The sequence below is a fragment of the Mobula birostris genome, chromosome 11, assembly GCF_030028105.1.
Source record: "Mobula birostris isolate sMobBir1 chromosome 11, sMobBir1.hap1, whole genome shotgun sequence".
Taxonomy (NCBI): domain Eukaryota; kingdom Metazoa; phylum Chordata; class Chondrichthyes; order Myliobatiformes; family Myliobatidae; genus Mobula; species Mobula birostris.
The window spans coordinates 22,732,441-22,748,116 of NC_092380.1; the positions used below are offsets into that span (position 1 = coordinate 22,732,441).

General features: G+C 42.2%; 1 protein-coding gene across 1 annotated transcript in view; it reads left to right on the forward strand.

The window, feature by feature from the left end:
- pold1 (polymerase (DNA directed), delta 1, catalytic subunit) overlaps nt 1–15,676 on the forward strand; it is a 236,006-nt gene that overhangs the window by 191,672 nt on the left and 28,658 nt on the right. The window contains exon 25 of the mRNA XM_072271908.1: nt 14,541–14,593. Within this exon, the coding sequence (XP_072128009.1) occupies nt 14,541–14,593 (53 nt within the window). The remainder of the gene's footprint in view (nt 1–14,540; nt 14,594–15,676) is intronic.

Sequence of the window (15,676 nt, forward strand, 5' to 3'; positions counted from 1 at the left end):
GAGAAATGTAAATTAACATAAACTCAAATTAACACAAATTATACATCAAGTACACGTGTGCAAGATGAGCATACCAACACCAGTGCACGATTGCGAGAGAGAAAAATGAATAGTGCAAGATGGAGTTGAGGTTTTTCAGGTGGGTTCAGGATCCTGATGGCAGTGGAGAAGAGGCTGTTATTGAACTTTGAGATGCAGGTCTTCAGGCTCCTGTACTACTTGCCTGATGGCAGCATTGAGAAGCAGATGATGGGTATGATGGATCTGCCATCAGAATGTCTATGAACACTACCTCTCTATTTTGCTCTTTTCCTAAACTACTTAAATTGATTTTTATTTTGTTATATTTAGTTTAACCTATAGTATTTTTTATGCATTGCACTGTACTGCTGCTGCAAAACAACAAATTTTATGGCCTATGTCAGTGGTAATAAACCTGATTGTGATTATAAGGGTATGGCAGTGATAATGCCAAGATATCCAATAGTTTCTTGGGTAAAGTTTAGTGGGACGGCAATAAAATACAAACTTTAGGCTTGGGAGTGGGAGATGTCATTAGTTACACACTGAGAGTGTTTCATTTGATTTGGATCAATCATCTGATTGGAAAAAGACAGTGTAATGAGACCCCTCTGTTGTATTACATCCAAGTGGTCCTTATCTGCATGACTTCGAATGGTTTAACACCTTGTGCCAACTTGAATACAATTTGGTTCTGAAATTGGAATATAACCAGAGCACTGTATGCTTATCAGATTGTCTTTATTACTGACTGGTGTTTTGTAGTAACTGAGTTCGAAGTAAATATATGTCACCACATACAACCCTATGATTCTTTTTCCTGCGTGCATACTCAGGAAATCTATAGAATTGTAACTATAACAGGATCAGTGAAAGATCAATCGGAGTGCAGAAGACAATAATGTGTGCAAATGCAAATATAAATAGGAATAAATGAGAACATGAAATAACAAGATAAAGAGTCCTTAAAGTGAGATCGTTGGTTGTAGGAACATCTCAATAGATGAGTGTAGTTATTCCCTTTTGTTTAAGAGCCTGATTGATGAGGTGTAGTAACTGTTCTTGAACCCGGTGATGTGAGTCCTGAGACTCTTGTACCTTCTCCCTTTCTCGCTGCTGCCATCAGGAGCATGGTCTACGTGGTAAGGGTTCTTGATGATGGATGCTGCTTTCCTACAACAGCGTTTCATATAGATGTGCTCAGTGGTTGTTAGGGCTTTACCCATGATGTACTGAGCCAACTCCACTACCTTTTGTAGGATTTTCCGAGGCATCAGTGTTGCTGTACCAGGCCTTGATGCAGCTAATCAGTACCCTCTCCACTAGACATCTGTCAAAGTTTTTATTGTCGTGCCAAATCTCCGCAGACTCCTAAGGAAGTAGAAGCGCTGTTGAGTATCCCAGATCTCTTTCTATTTTACCATCATGAAAGTTAACAGATAAGTTTTATTTGTCACAGGTATACAGAAGCATGCATTGAAATGTGTTATTTGCCACAACAGCCAGTACAATCCAAAGATTGTACTGGGGGCAGCTGGCAAGTGTCACTATGTTTGCAGCACCCATGCTTACTAACCCTAACCCTAAGTCTTTGGAATGTGGGAGAAAACTGGGGCACCCAAAGGAAACCCAGGTAGTGACGGGAGAAATTCCTTACATACAGCGGTGGCACTTACTGTTTAACACTACCACCTAAATGTGAAACTCTGACTTCTTTATTTCTCCCTGGGACCAAAGTTATGATCCAAGTTGAACATAATTAAATTTACGTGGATGTCAAGGTGGTGGTCCATAATTATGTTATTTTTGTTTTGAATTGGAACAAATTTCTTTCAGTTTGGGATATCGGGGACCCTACCAGATGTCGTTGCTTTGGAGATTTTGGAGAGTAATGTTGAGCAGAGGGAATGATCCGTCTTGGAGGAAAACACAGTATAGAGACCATTGAGAGGGAAGCAAAGCAAAAATAGGTCAATGAGTCATTTTGGCTCAGCCTCTTTCTAGCAGCTGGTTGTAGGTCAGCTGCCGAATAGAGTTGTGGAAACACAACGTCATGGGGTGGGACTAGTGAAGGGAGGTGCAGGGGGTTGCCCTCTCCTTGGGAAAGGATGAAGATTGTTTGATGTGATCATTGGGGATCTACTTCAGGAAAGCCAGCTAGATTAGTGACTGGGTACTTATGCTCTGGGGAAAGTTTGATATGTAACTATCAGTGGGCAAGAGGGATTCAACTGGATTCTCTCCCAACAATAGCATAGTCCACAAAAGGAATCTATATAGAGCAAAGATGCTAAGCAAAGTGCTTTTTAAGCAGGGAACCAGATGAGTTTGAGGATAATAATACAGTTACTAAGAAAACAAAGTGACTCACAATGTTCTTCTGGAATCAGCTGTGAATCTTTATTAATTATGAGAACGGACAGAATTTCTACAAGCTTGTGACTGAGACCAATTAGTTCTTGAAATGCGGACATCACTTTTAATAGCATTTATTGTCCATTTCTAATTTGACCTGGACTTCAGATGCATGTTGAACAGCTCCTGTCTATCACTCCCCCCGGGTCCCTCTTCCCCTCCTCCTTCCCTTTCTCCTATGGTCCATTCTCCTCTCCTATCAGATTCGTTCCTCACCAGCCCTTTACCTTTCCTACCCACATGGCTTCACCTATCACCTTCTAGCTATCCTCCTTCCCCTTTCCTTCAAATATTTGTTCTGACATCCTCCTCCTTCCTTCCCAGTCCTAAAGAAGGGTCTCAGCCCGGAACGTTGGCTGTTTCTTCATTTCCATAGATGCTGCCTGGTCAGCTGAGTTCCTCCAGCATTGTGTGTGTTGATTTGGATTTCCAGCATCTGCAGAATTTCTTGTGTTTATGATTTGCACCTCCTGGAATCTGTTAGTTTTCATCCTTATTCTAATAAATTTCATTTGTGCCATCTCTGAAACCACTTCCACTCAATAATTGCTGTTATTTAACAATTATATGTAAAGGATGGGTTTCTTCTCTGCATTCGTCAGCCTCCCCTTAAACGTACCATTTGGCTCCTATTGACATCACTGGGACCTTAGTCTACAGGGGTTCACAACCTTTGTTATGTCTTGGACCCCTACCATTAATCGAGGGGTCTGTGACTGAGGGATGTTAGAACCCTTGCTCTAACATCAATCCAAGGGAAGCTCCATATAGCTTCCATTCTTGACAAGAATCTGGGATCAGAAATATTTGGTCATGGTACCATGATCAGTGAGCATTAGGGTCAATGCCCAGATGGGGGTGAAGTCCAGAGGGCAAAGCCAAAGGTCAAAGTCCAGAACATGACATGTCCGTAGATAGACATGGGTTCTCAAGTCCCATTTTGAAAGCTCAGATGTGAACATATAGATTGCTATTCTGGTGTAATGCTGAGGGAGTGCTATATTTCTGGGGGCATTATCTTGTAGATGGGGTATTAAACCAAGTGAACACATAAGCACATTCTCAGCTTTCACTCCCATTCTGTAGAAGAACCTGTAAAGGTGATGGTGTGTTTCCGTCCTTTAAATCTTTACAAAGTTTTATCTGCACTCTGAGATGTAAATATGGCAGTGGTGTTACTTTGAAGAAGTGGTTGTCCTAACTGATATTTATTCTTCAACAAAAAATGCTAAAAGAACCCTGATCCGGGGGTGGGGGGGGGGGAGGGAGAGGTTAAGCAGGTGATACTCCTTACCCAAGGGTGACCCGCAGGCTAGCGGAGGAAGCGGCACATTACACCGCCTTTGGTAGAGACGTATCTCCACCCCACCTTTCGAATTGTGAATTTATCCCCCACAGAAACATTGTATATCAGATGAAAACATGAGGAATTCTGCAGATGCTGGAAATTCAAGCAACACACATCAAAGTTGCTGGTGAACGCAGCAGGCCAGGCAGCATCTCTAGGAAGAGGTGCAGTCGACGTTTCGGGCCGAGACCCTTCGTCAGGACTAACTGAAGGAAGAGCTGGTAAGAGATTTGAAAGTGGGAGGGGGAGGGCGAGATCCAAAATGATAGAAGACAGGAGGGGGAGGGATGGAGCCAAGAGCTGGACAGGTGATTGGCAAAGGAGATATGAGAGGATCATGGGGCAGGAGGCCTAGGGAGAAGGAAAAGTGGGAGGGGGGGAGAAAACCCAGAGGATGGGCAAGGGGTATAGTCAGAGGGAGAAAAAGGAAAGAGAGAGAGAGAAAGAATGTGTGTATATAAATAAATAACAGATAGGGTACGAGGGAGAGGTGGGGCATTAGCGGAAGTTAGAGAAGTCATTGTTCATGCCATCAGGTTGGAGGCTACCCAGACAATGTGGCCTTCTATATATTGGCGAGACCCGACGCAGACTGGGAGATCGTTTTGCTGAACACCTATGCTCTGTCCGCCAGAGAAAGCAGGATCTCCCACTGGCCACACATTTTAATTCCACATCCCATTCCCATTCTGATATGTCTATCCACGGCCTCCTCTACTGTAAAGATGAAGCCGCACTCAGATTGGAGGAACAACACCTTATATTCCGTCTGGGTAGCCTCCAAACTGATGGCATGAACATCGACTTCTCTAACTTCAGCTAATGCCCCACCTCCCCCTCGTACCCCATCCGTTATTTATTTATATACACACATTCTTTCTCTCTCTCTCTCTCCTTTTTCCCCCTCTGTCCCTCTCACTATACCCCTTGCCCATCCTCTGGGTTTTTCCCCCCTCCCCCTTTTCCTTCTCCCTGGGCCTCCTGTCCCATGATCCTCTCATATCCCTTTTGCCTATCACCTGTCCAGCTCTTGGCTCCATCCCTCCCCCTCCTGTCTTCTCCTATCATTTTGGATCTCCCCCTCCCCCTCCCACTTTCAAATCTCTTACTAGCTCCTCTTTCAGTTAGTCCTGACGAAGGGTCTCGGCCCAAAATGTCGACTGTACCTCTTCCTAGAGATGCTGCCTGGCCTGCTGTGTTCACCAGCAACTTTGATGTGTGTTGATTGTATATCAGAGATGACTTGCTGAAGTATGAATATATGTAAGCAGTGACGGTGAGGTTGTGACTAGTTGGAGTAAGGGTGAAGCGTGACTGGTTGGAGTAAGAGTGAAGATTTATTATTGTCATGTGTACCAAGGTTCAGTGAGAAGCTTTTGTTCGTATGCCATGCAGACAGGTCATGCACAAGTACATAGATATAGTACAAAGGAAAACAATGCTGAATAATGTCATAGAGCAAGTGCAGTGTAGGAATAGTGTCTATAAAAAGTATTTACCCCCCCCCCCAGACGTTTTCATGTTTTATTGTTTTACAACATTGAATCACAGTGGATTTAATTTAGCTTTTTTGACTCTGATCTTTCGTGTCAAAGTGAAAACAGATCTCTACAAAGTGAACTAAATTAATTACAATATAAAGTACAAAATATCTGATTGCATAAGTATTCACCTCCTTTAATATGACATACCAAATCGTCGCTGCAGCCAATTGGTTTTAGAAGTCACATAATTAGTTAAATGGAGATCACTGTGTGCAGTCAAGGTGTTTCAATTGATTGTTGTAAAAATACAAATGGATTTGAAGATTGAGGGGGGATCTTATTGAAACGTATAAAATCCTAAAGGGATTGGACAGGCTAGATGCAGGAAGATTGTTCCCAATGTTGGGGAAGTCCAGAACGAGTTTGAGGATAAAAGGGAAGCCTTTCAGGACTGAGATGAGGAAAAACTTCTTCACACAGAGAGTGGTGAATCTGTGGAATTCTCTGCCACAGGAAACAGTTGAGGCCAGTTCATTGGCTATATTTAAGAGGGAGTTAGATATGGCCCTTGTGGCTAAAGGGATCAGGGGGTATTGGGGGGAAGGCAGGTACAGGGTTCTGAGTTGGATGATCAGCCATGATCATACTGAATGGCGGTGCAGGCTCGAAGGGCCAAATGGCCTATTCCTGCACCTATTTTCTATGTTTCTATCTGGTAGGTCCAGCTGTTGGTGAGTCAGTATCCTGGCAAAAGCTACACCGTGAAGACAAAAGAACACTCCACACAACTCTGCGAAAAGGTTATTGAAAAGCACAAGTCAGGAGATGGATACAAGAGAATTTCCAAGTCACTGAATATCTCTTGTGGTACAGTTAAGTCAATCATCAAGAAATGGAAAGAATATGGTATAGCTGCAAATCTGTCGAGAGCAGGCCATCTTCAAAAACTGAATGATCATGCAAGAAGGGGACTAGTGAGGGAGGCCACCAAGAGACCTATGACAACTCTAGAGGAGTTACAAGCTTCAGTGGCTGAGATGGGAGAGACTGTACATACAACTGTTGCCTGGGTGTTTCACCAATCGTAGCTTTATGGGAGACTGGCAAAGAGAAAGCCACTGTTGGGGGGAAAAAAAACTGGCATGAACTCAGCAAGAGTTTGCCGGAAGGAATATGGGAGAGTCTGAAGTCAGCTGGAAAAAACCAAAATTGAGCTTTTTGGCCATCAGACTAAACGGTATGTTTGCTGTAAGTCAAATGCCGCAGATCATCAAAAACACACCATCCCTGCTGTGAAGCATGGTGGTGACTGCATCATGCGGTTGGGATGTTTCATTTCAGCAGGCCCTGGAAGGCTTGTGAAGGTAGAGGGTAAAACCGCAAAATACAGGGAAATCCTGGAGGAAAACCTGATGCAGTCTGCAAGAGGGCTGCAACTTGGGAGAAGATTTGTTTTCCTGCAAGGCAATGACCCCAAGGATAAAGCCAAAGCTACACATGAATGGCTTAATAACAACAAAGTTAATGTTCTGCAATGGCCAAGTCAGAATCCAGACCTCAATCCAGTTGAGAATTTGTGGTTGGGCTTGCAAAGGACTGTTCACTCACAATCTCCATGCAATCTGACAGAGTTTGAGCAATTTTGTAAGGAAGAATGGGGGAAAATTGCACTGTCCAGATATGCAAAGCTGATAGAAACCTGTCCACACAGACTTAAGGCTGTAATTGCTGCTAGAGGTTCATCTACTAAATATTGACTTGAAGGGGGTGAATGCCTATGCAATCAATAATTTTGTGTTTTATATTTGTAATTAATTTCATGTAAAATGAAAACTTTGTAGAGATCTGTTTTCATTTTATCCTGGAGTCTTTTTTTGTTGGTCAGTGTCAAAAAAGCCAAATTATATCCACTGTGATTCAATGTTATAAAATAAAGCATGAAAACTTCTAAGGGGGGGCGGGGGTGAATATTTTTGATAGGCACTGTAGATAAATACAGTGCATGGGCTGTGATGAGATTGATTGGAAGATCAAAAGTTCGTCTTTACAGTATGACAGGTCTGTTCAAGAGACTGATAACAGTGGAATAACAGTGGTCTTTGTTCTCAAGCTTTAGCTTCTTATTCCTGACAGGAGACAATGACCGGGGTAGCAGGGCTCATTGGTTATGTTGGTAGTTTTCCCCAAGCACCAGGCAGCTCAGCTATGAAATAATCCCACTCCATGTTCTCTCTACCTCTCCCTACATTCCTATTCTTTTCAGGTGTACTGTTCAGAAAGGTGCTGTTATATCTGCTGCCACATTCATCGCAGGCAGTACTCAGCAACTTCCCTACCTTCCTTTTTTATCAGCCAGTTATCTTAACTGTGTCTTTGGTTCAGCCATCTTCAGTCTCTCCAGTACTGCAGTCAAAGGTTACCATCCACCTCAAAAGGACATCAGTCACACTGATACCCAAGAAGAGCAGGGTGATCTGCCTCAACGTCTACTGATTAGTTGTACTGATAACTGTGATTAAGTAATGAGTGCAACTTTGAGAGATTGTTCACGCCTCCCATCACAGTAAGTCTACAGCAGATGTAGACTGGCTCTCCACTTGGACTTGGACTACCTGGACAGCAGCAATACCCATGTCAGGCTGCTGTTGATCGACTTCAGTTCAGTGTTCAACACCATCGTTCCCTCAGTACAAATCAACACGTTTCAAAACTTGGCCCTCTGTACCTCCCTCTGCAATTGGAATCTTGACTTCCTCAAATGGAGACCACAGTCAGTACAGGTCAGTGAAAACACCTCCTTGAGAAGGGGAAATCAGGAGAACACACACCATTCCTCATTCAGGGGTTAGCAGTGGAATGAATGAGTATGTTCAAGTGCTGAGCGCCAACATCTGTCCTAGGCCTATCATGACATAGGCATGGCAGTGGCTGTATTTCATTAGGGGTTGGACGAGATTTGATTTGTCACCAAAGACTCCAGCAAATTTCTACAGATGTACCATAGAGAGCATTCTAACTGATTACATCACAGCCTGGTATGGAAGCCCCAATGCAGAATTCTTTAGAGGCTGTGGAGTGTTGTAGACACGGCTAGCTCCATCACAGGCAGAACTCTCCCACCATTGAGGATATCTTCAAAAGACAATGCCTCAAGAAGGCAGCATTCATCATTAAAGACCCTCACCATCTGGGGCTTGCCCTCTTCTCATTGTTATCATCAGGGTCCTGAAAACCTCCACTCAAAATTTTATGAACAGCTTCTTCCCCTCTCTCCAGCCTATTCCTGAATGATCACAGCACTACCTCACTATTCCTCCTTTGCATAATAATTATTTTATTGTAACTTATAACTGTGCCTCCAATGTACTGCTGCCACTGTGACAGTAAACCTGATTCTGATCCTACCAACCTCCTGCTAATTAAAACAGTTTCCCTATCTACCTTTGTATGTTTTTAAAAAAATGACTGTAGGATGAATCACAAATTATCTGTTGTCCTATTGGCAACCTGTCTGAGGGAGGGTGTGCAATAATATTGGCTGGCATCTCAAGGCAAAGGTGCAGCTGGCTTTCCTTTATATCACATAAGATAGAGTATTTCTATCTGCAGCGTGTGGAATGATTGCATTAGGGCTTGGCTGTTCATGGCTGGGAGATTCACCCGCCTCTTGCCCCCATCCTTCACCTAATGTACTTCAGCCTGCTAACCCAATAAGTTGTGGTCTATAGATAGACGAAAGGTCTCTTGGATGACTTGAATCAGACCTCAGCAAGAGTATATTCAGGGGAATAATATAATTAGATTTCAAATGGAATTTATTAAGTCATACAAGATCGAAACAACCCTTAAGCCGATTGGTCCAAGCTGCCCATCCAATCTAGTCTGATATGGAAGCCTTTGGACCATATCCCTCTGAACCTTCCCTATCCACGTACCTGTATAACTGTCTTTGAAATCTTGGATTGTACCTGTCTCAGCCACTTCCTCTGGCACCTTGACCACATATATACCACCCTTTGTATAAAAGAAAAATTGCCCTCTCTCACCTTAAAATAGTGCCTTCTAGTTCTTGATTCCCCAACCCTGGAAAAAAGGCTCAGTGCATACCCCTCAGGATTTTAAACACCTCTATAATCCTAGACTTATTAAGACAAACTTTCACTATAACTTCTCTTTCCCCCACCCTCTCCCCACTAAAGCCTACCCAAGTTGATGGTCTGGAGTTTCCCTTGTTTGAGAATAGAAAGCTTACAGCCCAGAGCCTCCTTGAGTCGCTCTCATTTCCTGTGGTCAGACTCAAGGCTGAGAAGTTCCTCATTCTACCAGCTAGTTTTCCAATATCACTCATAATCCTGACGCCGTATCATGGGATTGCATAGAGTCATAGAATAATACGATTCAGAAGTAGGCCCTTCAGTCCATACTGACTACAGCGTCCTTCCTTCCAAGTCCCAGTTTAGCCCACAACCCTCTTGGCCTCTCCTTTCCATGTACATATCCAAATGCTTCCTCACAGTTGCAATTGTACCTGCCTCGTCCACTTCTTCTGGCAGCTTATTCCGGATGTGCCGTACCCTCTTTGTAAAGAAATTACTTCTCAGGTCTCTTTTAAATCTCTAAACTCTTCTCTCCTTTATTGACAGGTACCAGATGAGATAGTGAGAACAGAGGGAGGGCTTTACAGAGGGGAAAAAAAACACAGGAAAACAACAATTTCTATGTTAACACCTCTGTGATTAGTAACCTTTTATTAAGTATGATGAAATGTAACTACATGTGTCATTGCTGGTACTGTCTAAACTATACTGCATCAGATATATAGCCAGCTGTTCCCCCCCCCTCCCAGTTTTTCTTTTTCTGGAACCTAGAGCTTTATTTGTCACATGTACATCAAAATGTACAGTGAGATGCATCGTTTGTGTCAAATTAAATCAACAAGGGTTATCCTGGGGACTGCCTGCAAGTAATTCAATGCTTCTGGTCCCAACACAGCATGCTCACAACTCACTAGCTCCGACTGCACATCATTGGATGTGGGAGGAATCCAGAGCACCCGGAGGAAACCCACACTGTCATGGGGAGAAAGTGCAAACTCCTTATAGACAGCGGCAGGAACTGAACCCCGATCTTTGCAGTTGGCACCGTGATAGTGTCACTATCGTGCTGTCATCTTGGGTTCAAGATGAAGAACGTCAAAATAAAGAGCATTTTATTTTCTATTTGGAACTCTGTATCTCAGAGTTCTGGAGATGTGTCATTGAGTCTGCTCTTGGGTAACTGACAGTGTAGAAATAGAGAGTGCAAGAATAGGAAAGAAAGCCCTGATCATTTTGAAAGGTAGAGAGGGCTTGAGGTAGCTTGTGGCATATTATCATCCTCATTACCACATTACATAGAACAGTAGAGTACAGGTCCTTCAAGCAATAATATTGTGCTAACCTTTTAACCTACTCTAAGATCAATCTAACCCTTCCCTCCTGTATAGCCCTCTATCATCAATTTGCCTGTCTAAGAGTCTCTAAAATGTCCCTAACGTATCTGCCTCTACCACCTCCCCTGGCAGCACATTCCACACACCCTACCAATCATTACCTTGAGCATCCTTCCCTATCCAGTTCTCTTTTGAAGGATAATCAGAGTTGATTCATAGATTTTGGGATTGTGCCCAAGTAATCCTTATTATTTTTATATCTGCTTAGAATTGCATTTAGGCTTAAGGCTTTCCCATTAGGTAACCATGCGTATTTTTTGGATTCATGTGAGAAGTCCTTGCGGAATTAGTGCAGTCGAGATTTGATTCCCACTGTTATCTGTAAGGAGTTTGTATGCTGACCCTTGATATTGCGGATTTCCTCCGGACGCTCCCTTCCCTTCCACATTCTAAAGGCGTACGGGTTAGTAAGTTGTGGGCATGCTATGCTGCTGCCGGAAACATGAGGACTGTCCTCAGCTCAGTTGTTGGACTGGGTTGGTTGGTGACACAAAACAATGCATTTCTTTGTAAATTATGATGTTCACTAGACAACTAAAGCTTCTCAATTAATCTATTTAAGAGCAGCCCTCAATGATGTATATCATTGAGGCCAGTTCATTGGCTATATTTAAGAGGAAGTTAGATATGGCGTTTGTGGCTAAAGGGATCGGGGGTATGGAGAGAAGGCAGGTACAGGGTTCTGAGTTGGATGATCAGCCATGATCGTACTGAATGGCGGTGCAGGCTCGAAGGGCCGAATGGCCTGCTCCTGCACCTATTTTCTATGTTTCTATAAACGAAACTTACTGTGAAATCAGACTTCATTGATGACTGTCTTCCATTGTATTATATACATTTAAATGAGGAACCATGGTATATGCAGTTATGGAGCAGCTACCAGAGAAGACCACATCTCTGAGGTTAGTTACAGGTTGGAACAATATCGTGCCTGCAAATTACTTTGTGTTGTTCCTTACAGAAACAAATGAACAGAATTGGACTGACAACATAAAATGAAAATGGAAGAAATAACTAGAAATATTCAACAGATCAGGCAACAAATGTGAGAAGCGAAGCAGTTTGAGAGTCGATGTATAAGGAGTGTTTGATGGCTCTAGATCTGTACTCGCTGGAGTTTAGAGGAATGTTGCAGTGGGTGGGGGGCACCTCATTGAAACCTACGCAATATTGAAAGGCCTAGATAGAGTGGACCTAGAGCCGATGGTTCCAATATTGGAGTCTAGGACCAGAGGGCACAGCCTCAGAATTGAAAGGTGTACCTTTAGAACAGAGATGAGAAGGAGTTCCTTTCACCAGAGAGGAGTGAATCTCTGGAGTTCATTGCCACAGACAGCTGTGGGGACCAAGTCATTGGGTATATTTAAAGTGGAGATTGATAGGTTCTTGAATAGTAAGGGCATCAAGGGTTACAGGGACAAGGCAGAAAAATGGGGTTGAGAGGGACAATAAATCAGCCACGATGGAATTATTGAGCAGATTCGATAGGCAGAATGACCTAATTTTCCCACTGTGTCTTATGATCCTTAGACAGTGGCTGAATGGAGACCAGTTCACAGGTGCTGTAATAGCGTTACGCTAACTGCTACGCTACTGTAGCTTGTAGGTAGCAGAGTTCCCATTGCTCTTGTTGCCCTTAGCCTTCTAGCTAGAAGAGGTGGGTTTGGAAGCTGCTGTCCAAGTAGTTTGGATCCGTTTCATCCTGTAAGTGGTACAGACTGTAGTTAGGTGGTGCCATGAGAGAATGGTTGTGGAGGTGAATCTGCTACACCCTGTATAATTTATAGTTTCTTGAATGTTGTTGAAGCTGTACTCATTGAGGTTAGTGCAGAGTGTTCCCGACTTGAGCTTTACAGATCGTAGGCATTTTTTGGGAAGTTAGAGAAGGTGAATTACTCACATCAGGGATCCCAGCATCTGATCGGCTCTTATAACACATTTGCTACTTCAGTTCAGTTTCTGATCACTAGTAACATCGAGGATATTGATAATGGGAGATTCACTGATGGTAATGCCATTGAATGTCTGGGTTGAAAGCTGTGTTTTCCCATTGGATTTGCTGAACAACAAATGAAGAAAGAGTCAAGTAGATCCCTCAAAGTTGCCTCTCAGGTTGATAAGGTGGTTAAGAAGGTGTACAGCCATGAGGTAATACTACAGCTCTTTAAAAATCTGATTTGACCACACTTGGAGAATTATGTTCAGTTCTGTTACCTCATTGTAGGAAGGATGTGGAAGCTTGAGAGAGGGTGCAGAGGATGATGCTCTCTGGATTAGAGACCATGTCTTATGAGGAGAGGTTGAGCAACCTATCCTTTTCTCTTAGTGAAGGAGGATGAGAGATGACCTGATAGAGGAGTAGAAAATGATAAGAGGCATCGATAAGAGTGGATAGCCAGAGACTTTTTCCGGGGCAAAAATGGCTAATACGAGGGAGCACAATTTTAAGGCTGTTGTAAGAAAGTATAGGGGGAGAGGTGGATGTCAGAAGTAGATTTTGTTGTACAAAGAGCTGTGGCTATGTGGAACATGCTGCCAGCTGTGATGGTGGAGGCAGATATGTTAAGGACATTTAAGAGACTCTTTAGATAGGCACATGAATGGAAGAAAAGGGAGGGCTATGTGGGAAGGAAGAGTTAGATTGATCTTAGAGTATGTTAAAAAGTCGGCACAACGTTGTGAGCTGAATAGCCTGTACTGTGCTGTACCATTCTCCTTCTAAAAGTCTAAAGCTTAGGCTTTTGGCATCTAAAGCAATGGCTACTGGTGGCTGAGTGATGAGAAGCAGAAATGAACAAGAGATGTTTTAACAATTTCCAAGTTTAGAATCTATCCCTTTAGCACGGTTCGCTCTGGCAACCTCACCTGGGCCTTTGGTGTAATCAGCAGTGGAGGTGTATGGACGTACGTGATGGTGGGCAAAGGCATGTTACATTGCATCTGAAATAAGGCAGTAGATGAACGGTGAAGTAGTATACCAGAGATCAGCAATAAGTCAGAAAGATCAAAGGAGGAAGTTTAATGCTTAAGAAGAAAAGCACCTGTTCAAAAAATAGATTAATATGTTTGGCCATTGCTAACCTTATTTTTTTTTGCTGAATGATATGCATGTTTTGTTTTTTTATCTTTATAAGAAATAATAGAATAAAGCTAGTTAGCTTATGTCACTGGAAGTATCTCCTCCGACTTAGTCAGTATACCTTTGTTCTGCTGTGAATGCCCACAAGTGAATCTCAGGGTAGTATATGGTGACGTATACATACATTAATAATAAATTTATTCTGAGCTTTATATGCTGAAATTTATTTAATGCTTAATACATGGTAAATTGTAAAAACAAACTATCATTGGAAATTTGAAGTAATTAAGTGTCAGATACTCTCAGCACTCCACATCACTACAGAAACAATGATGTGGACTGTTATATAGCCTTCATAAATTTTTTAATGCCATTTAATCCAGTGTTTCTCTCACAGCATGGTTGAAAACTGGTCCACCTCCCCTTGTAAGCCCTTGAGGCTGTGTGTTAATTGGAAATTTCACAATTGATTTGTCGACCATTATGGACTATGATCAAAGATGGGTGAATCAAATTAAAATGCAGATTGGCTGTACTAAAAGAGGACTAAATGGGTTACTAACGTCTCTCTGTACAGCTGGCATTCGTGCAAGTAATTTTGTGTACAAATTTTAAGCCTTAATAGCTTCTGTCTAGGAATCTGCACTATTTGTTTGGAAAGCGATTTCAAATTGTTTTCTGGAATTTCTGTTTTCTCTACAGGTGCTGTGTGCAGCTACTGTATGTCTCGTCAGTCTGAGCTGTATCAGAAGGAGGTATGATTTAAGTATCATAATATATTAGGTATGGAGAGAAGAGATTCAGGTAGTATTATTCCTCAGTGGAATTTGTGGCTTTATTTATACAGTATTCAATTGTAAGGTGGCTGGAGGAAAGTATATGGGGGATGTTTGAGATAAGTTAGAGAGTGCTGGGTGTGTGGAACACCCTGCCAGGGGTGCTGATAGAGGCAGATACGTTAGGGATACTTAAGAAGCTCTTAGATAGGTATATATAGAAAAATGGAGGGCTTTGTACGAGGGCAGGGTTAGACTGATCTTAGAGTAGGTTAAAAGGTTGACACAACATTGTGGGCTGAACAGCCTGTGCTGTGGTGTTCTATTTTCTAAAACAATTGACAAAAATTCAGCTCTGTTACAACAGTAGTTTAATAGAAAAAAACTTCACACAAAGAGTGTACTAGTTGGCTCAGTTGACAAGTATCTCACCTTGACAGTTTTGGATTCAAGTTTCACACAGGAGTTACTATCATAATTTGGTTATTTCTCCTATGTGGTACCTGGTGAATCCAAATCATTGTCCAGGTGAACATTAAAAACACTGACTCTTCTGATGTGCATCTATGTGTCAAGTTGTTGCATCTCTATATGTAGTTCTCATTGCATTTTGTAGAATATGTATGAAGGGGAAGGTATTTTTCTATACCATTAATAAACAGTTACTTTAATTCTAGTTTTATTTTGCTAGTTGATCTAAGCAAGAAACTCTGGAGGTACTAGAACAGATCTTCATAGCCTAGTTAAAAGCAGGATCCAGTCACGGTGGTAACCACAATAGAACATTATAATGTTTTTTCATTTTAAATTTAAGAATTTATACACATCAAGTGCATTTTTAAGTTCATTTATATTCTTTATGTTTAGATAAAAATGTTAAGAATCTCTGATATTTGGTTGAAATCTAGGCAATGCAGCTTTAGAAGATTATCAAAGGCTTGGATTACAGAAGGCGTTGTTAACATTATATGGGGCATACGGGACTTGATGTTAAAGCACAGAAGGTTAGGAGGGAATTTGGTGGACGAATTCAACTACTCCCAGTTAGAAGAGTCTCATCCA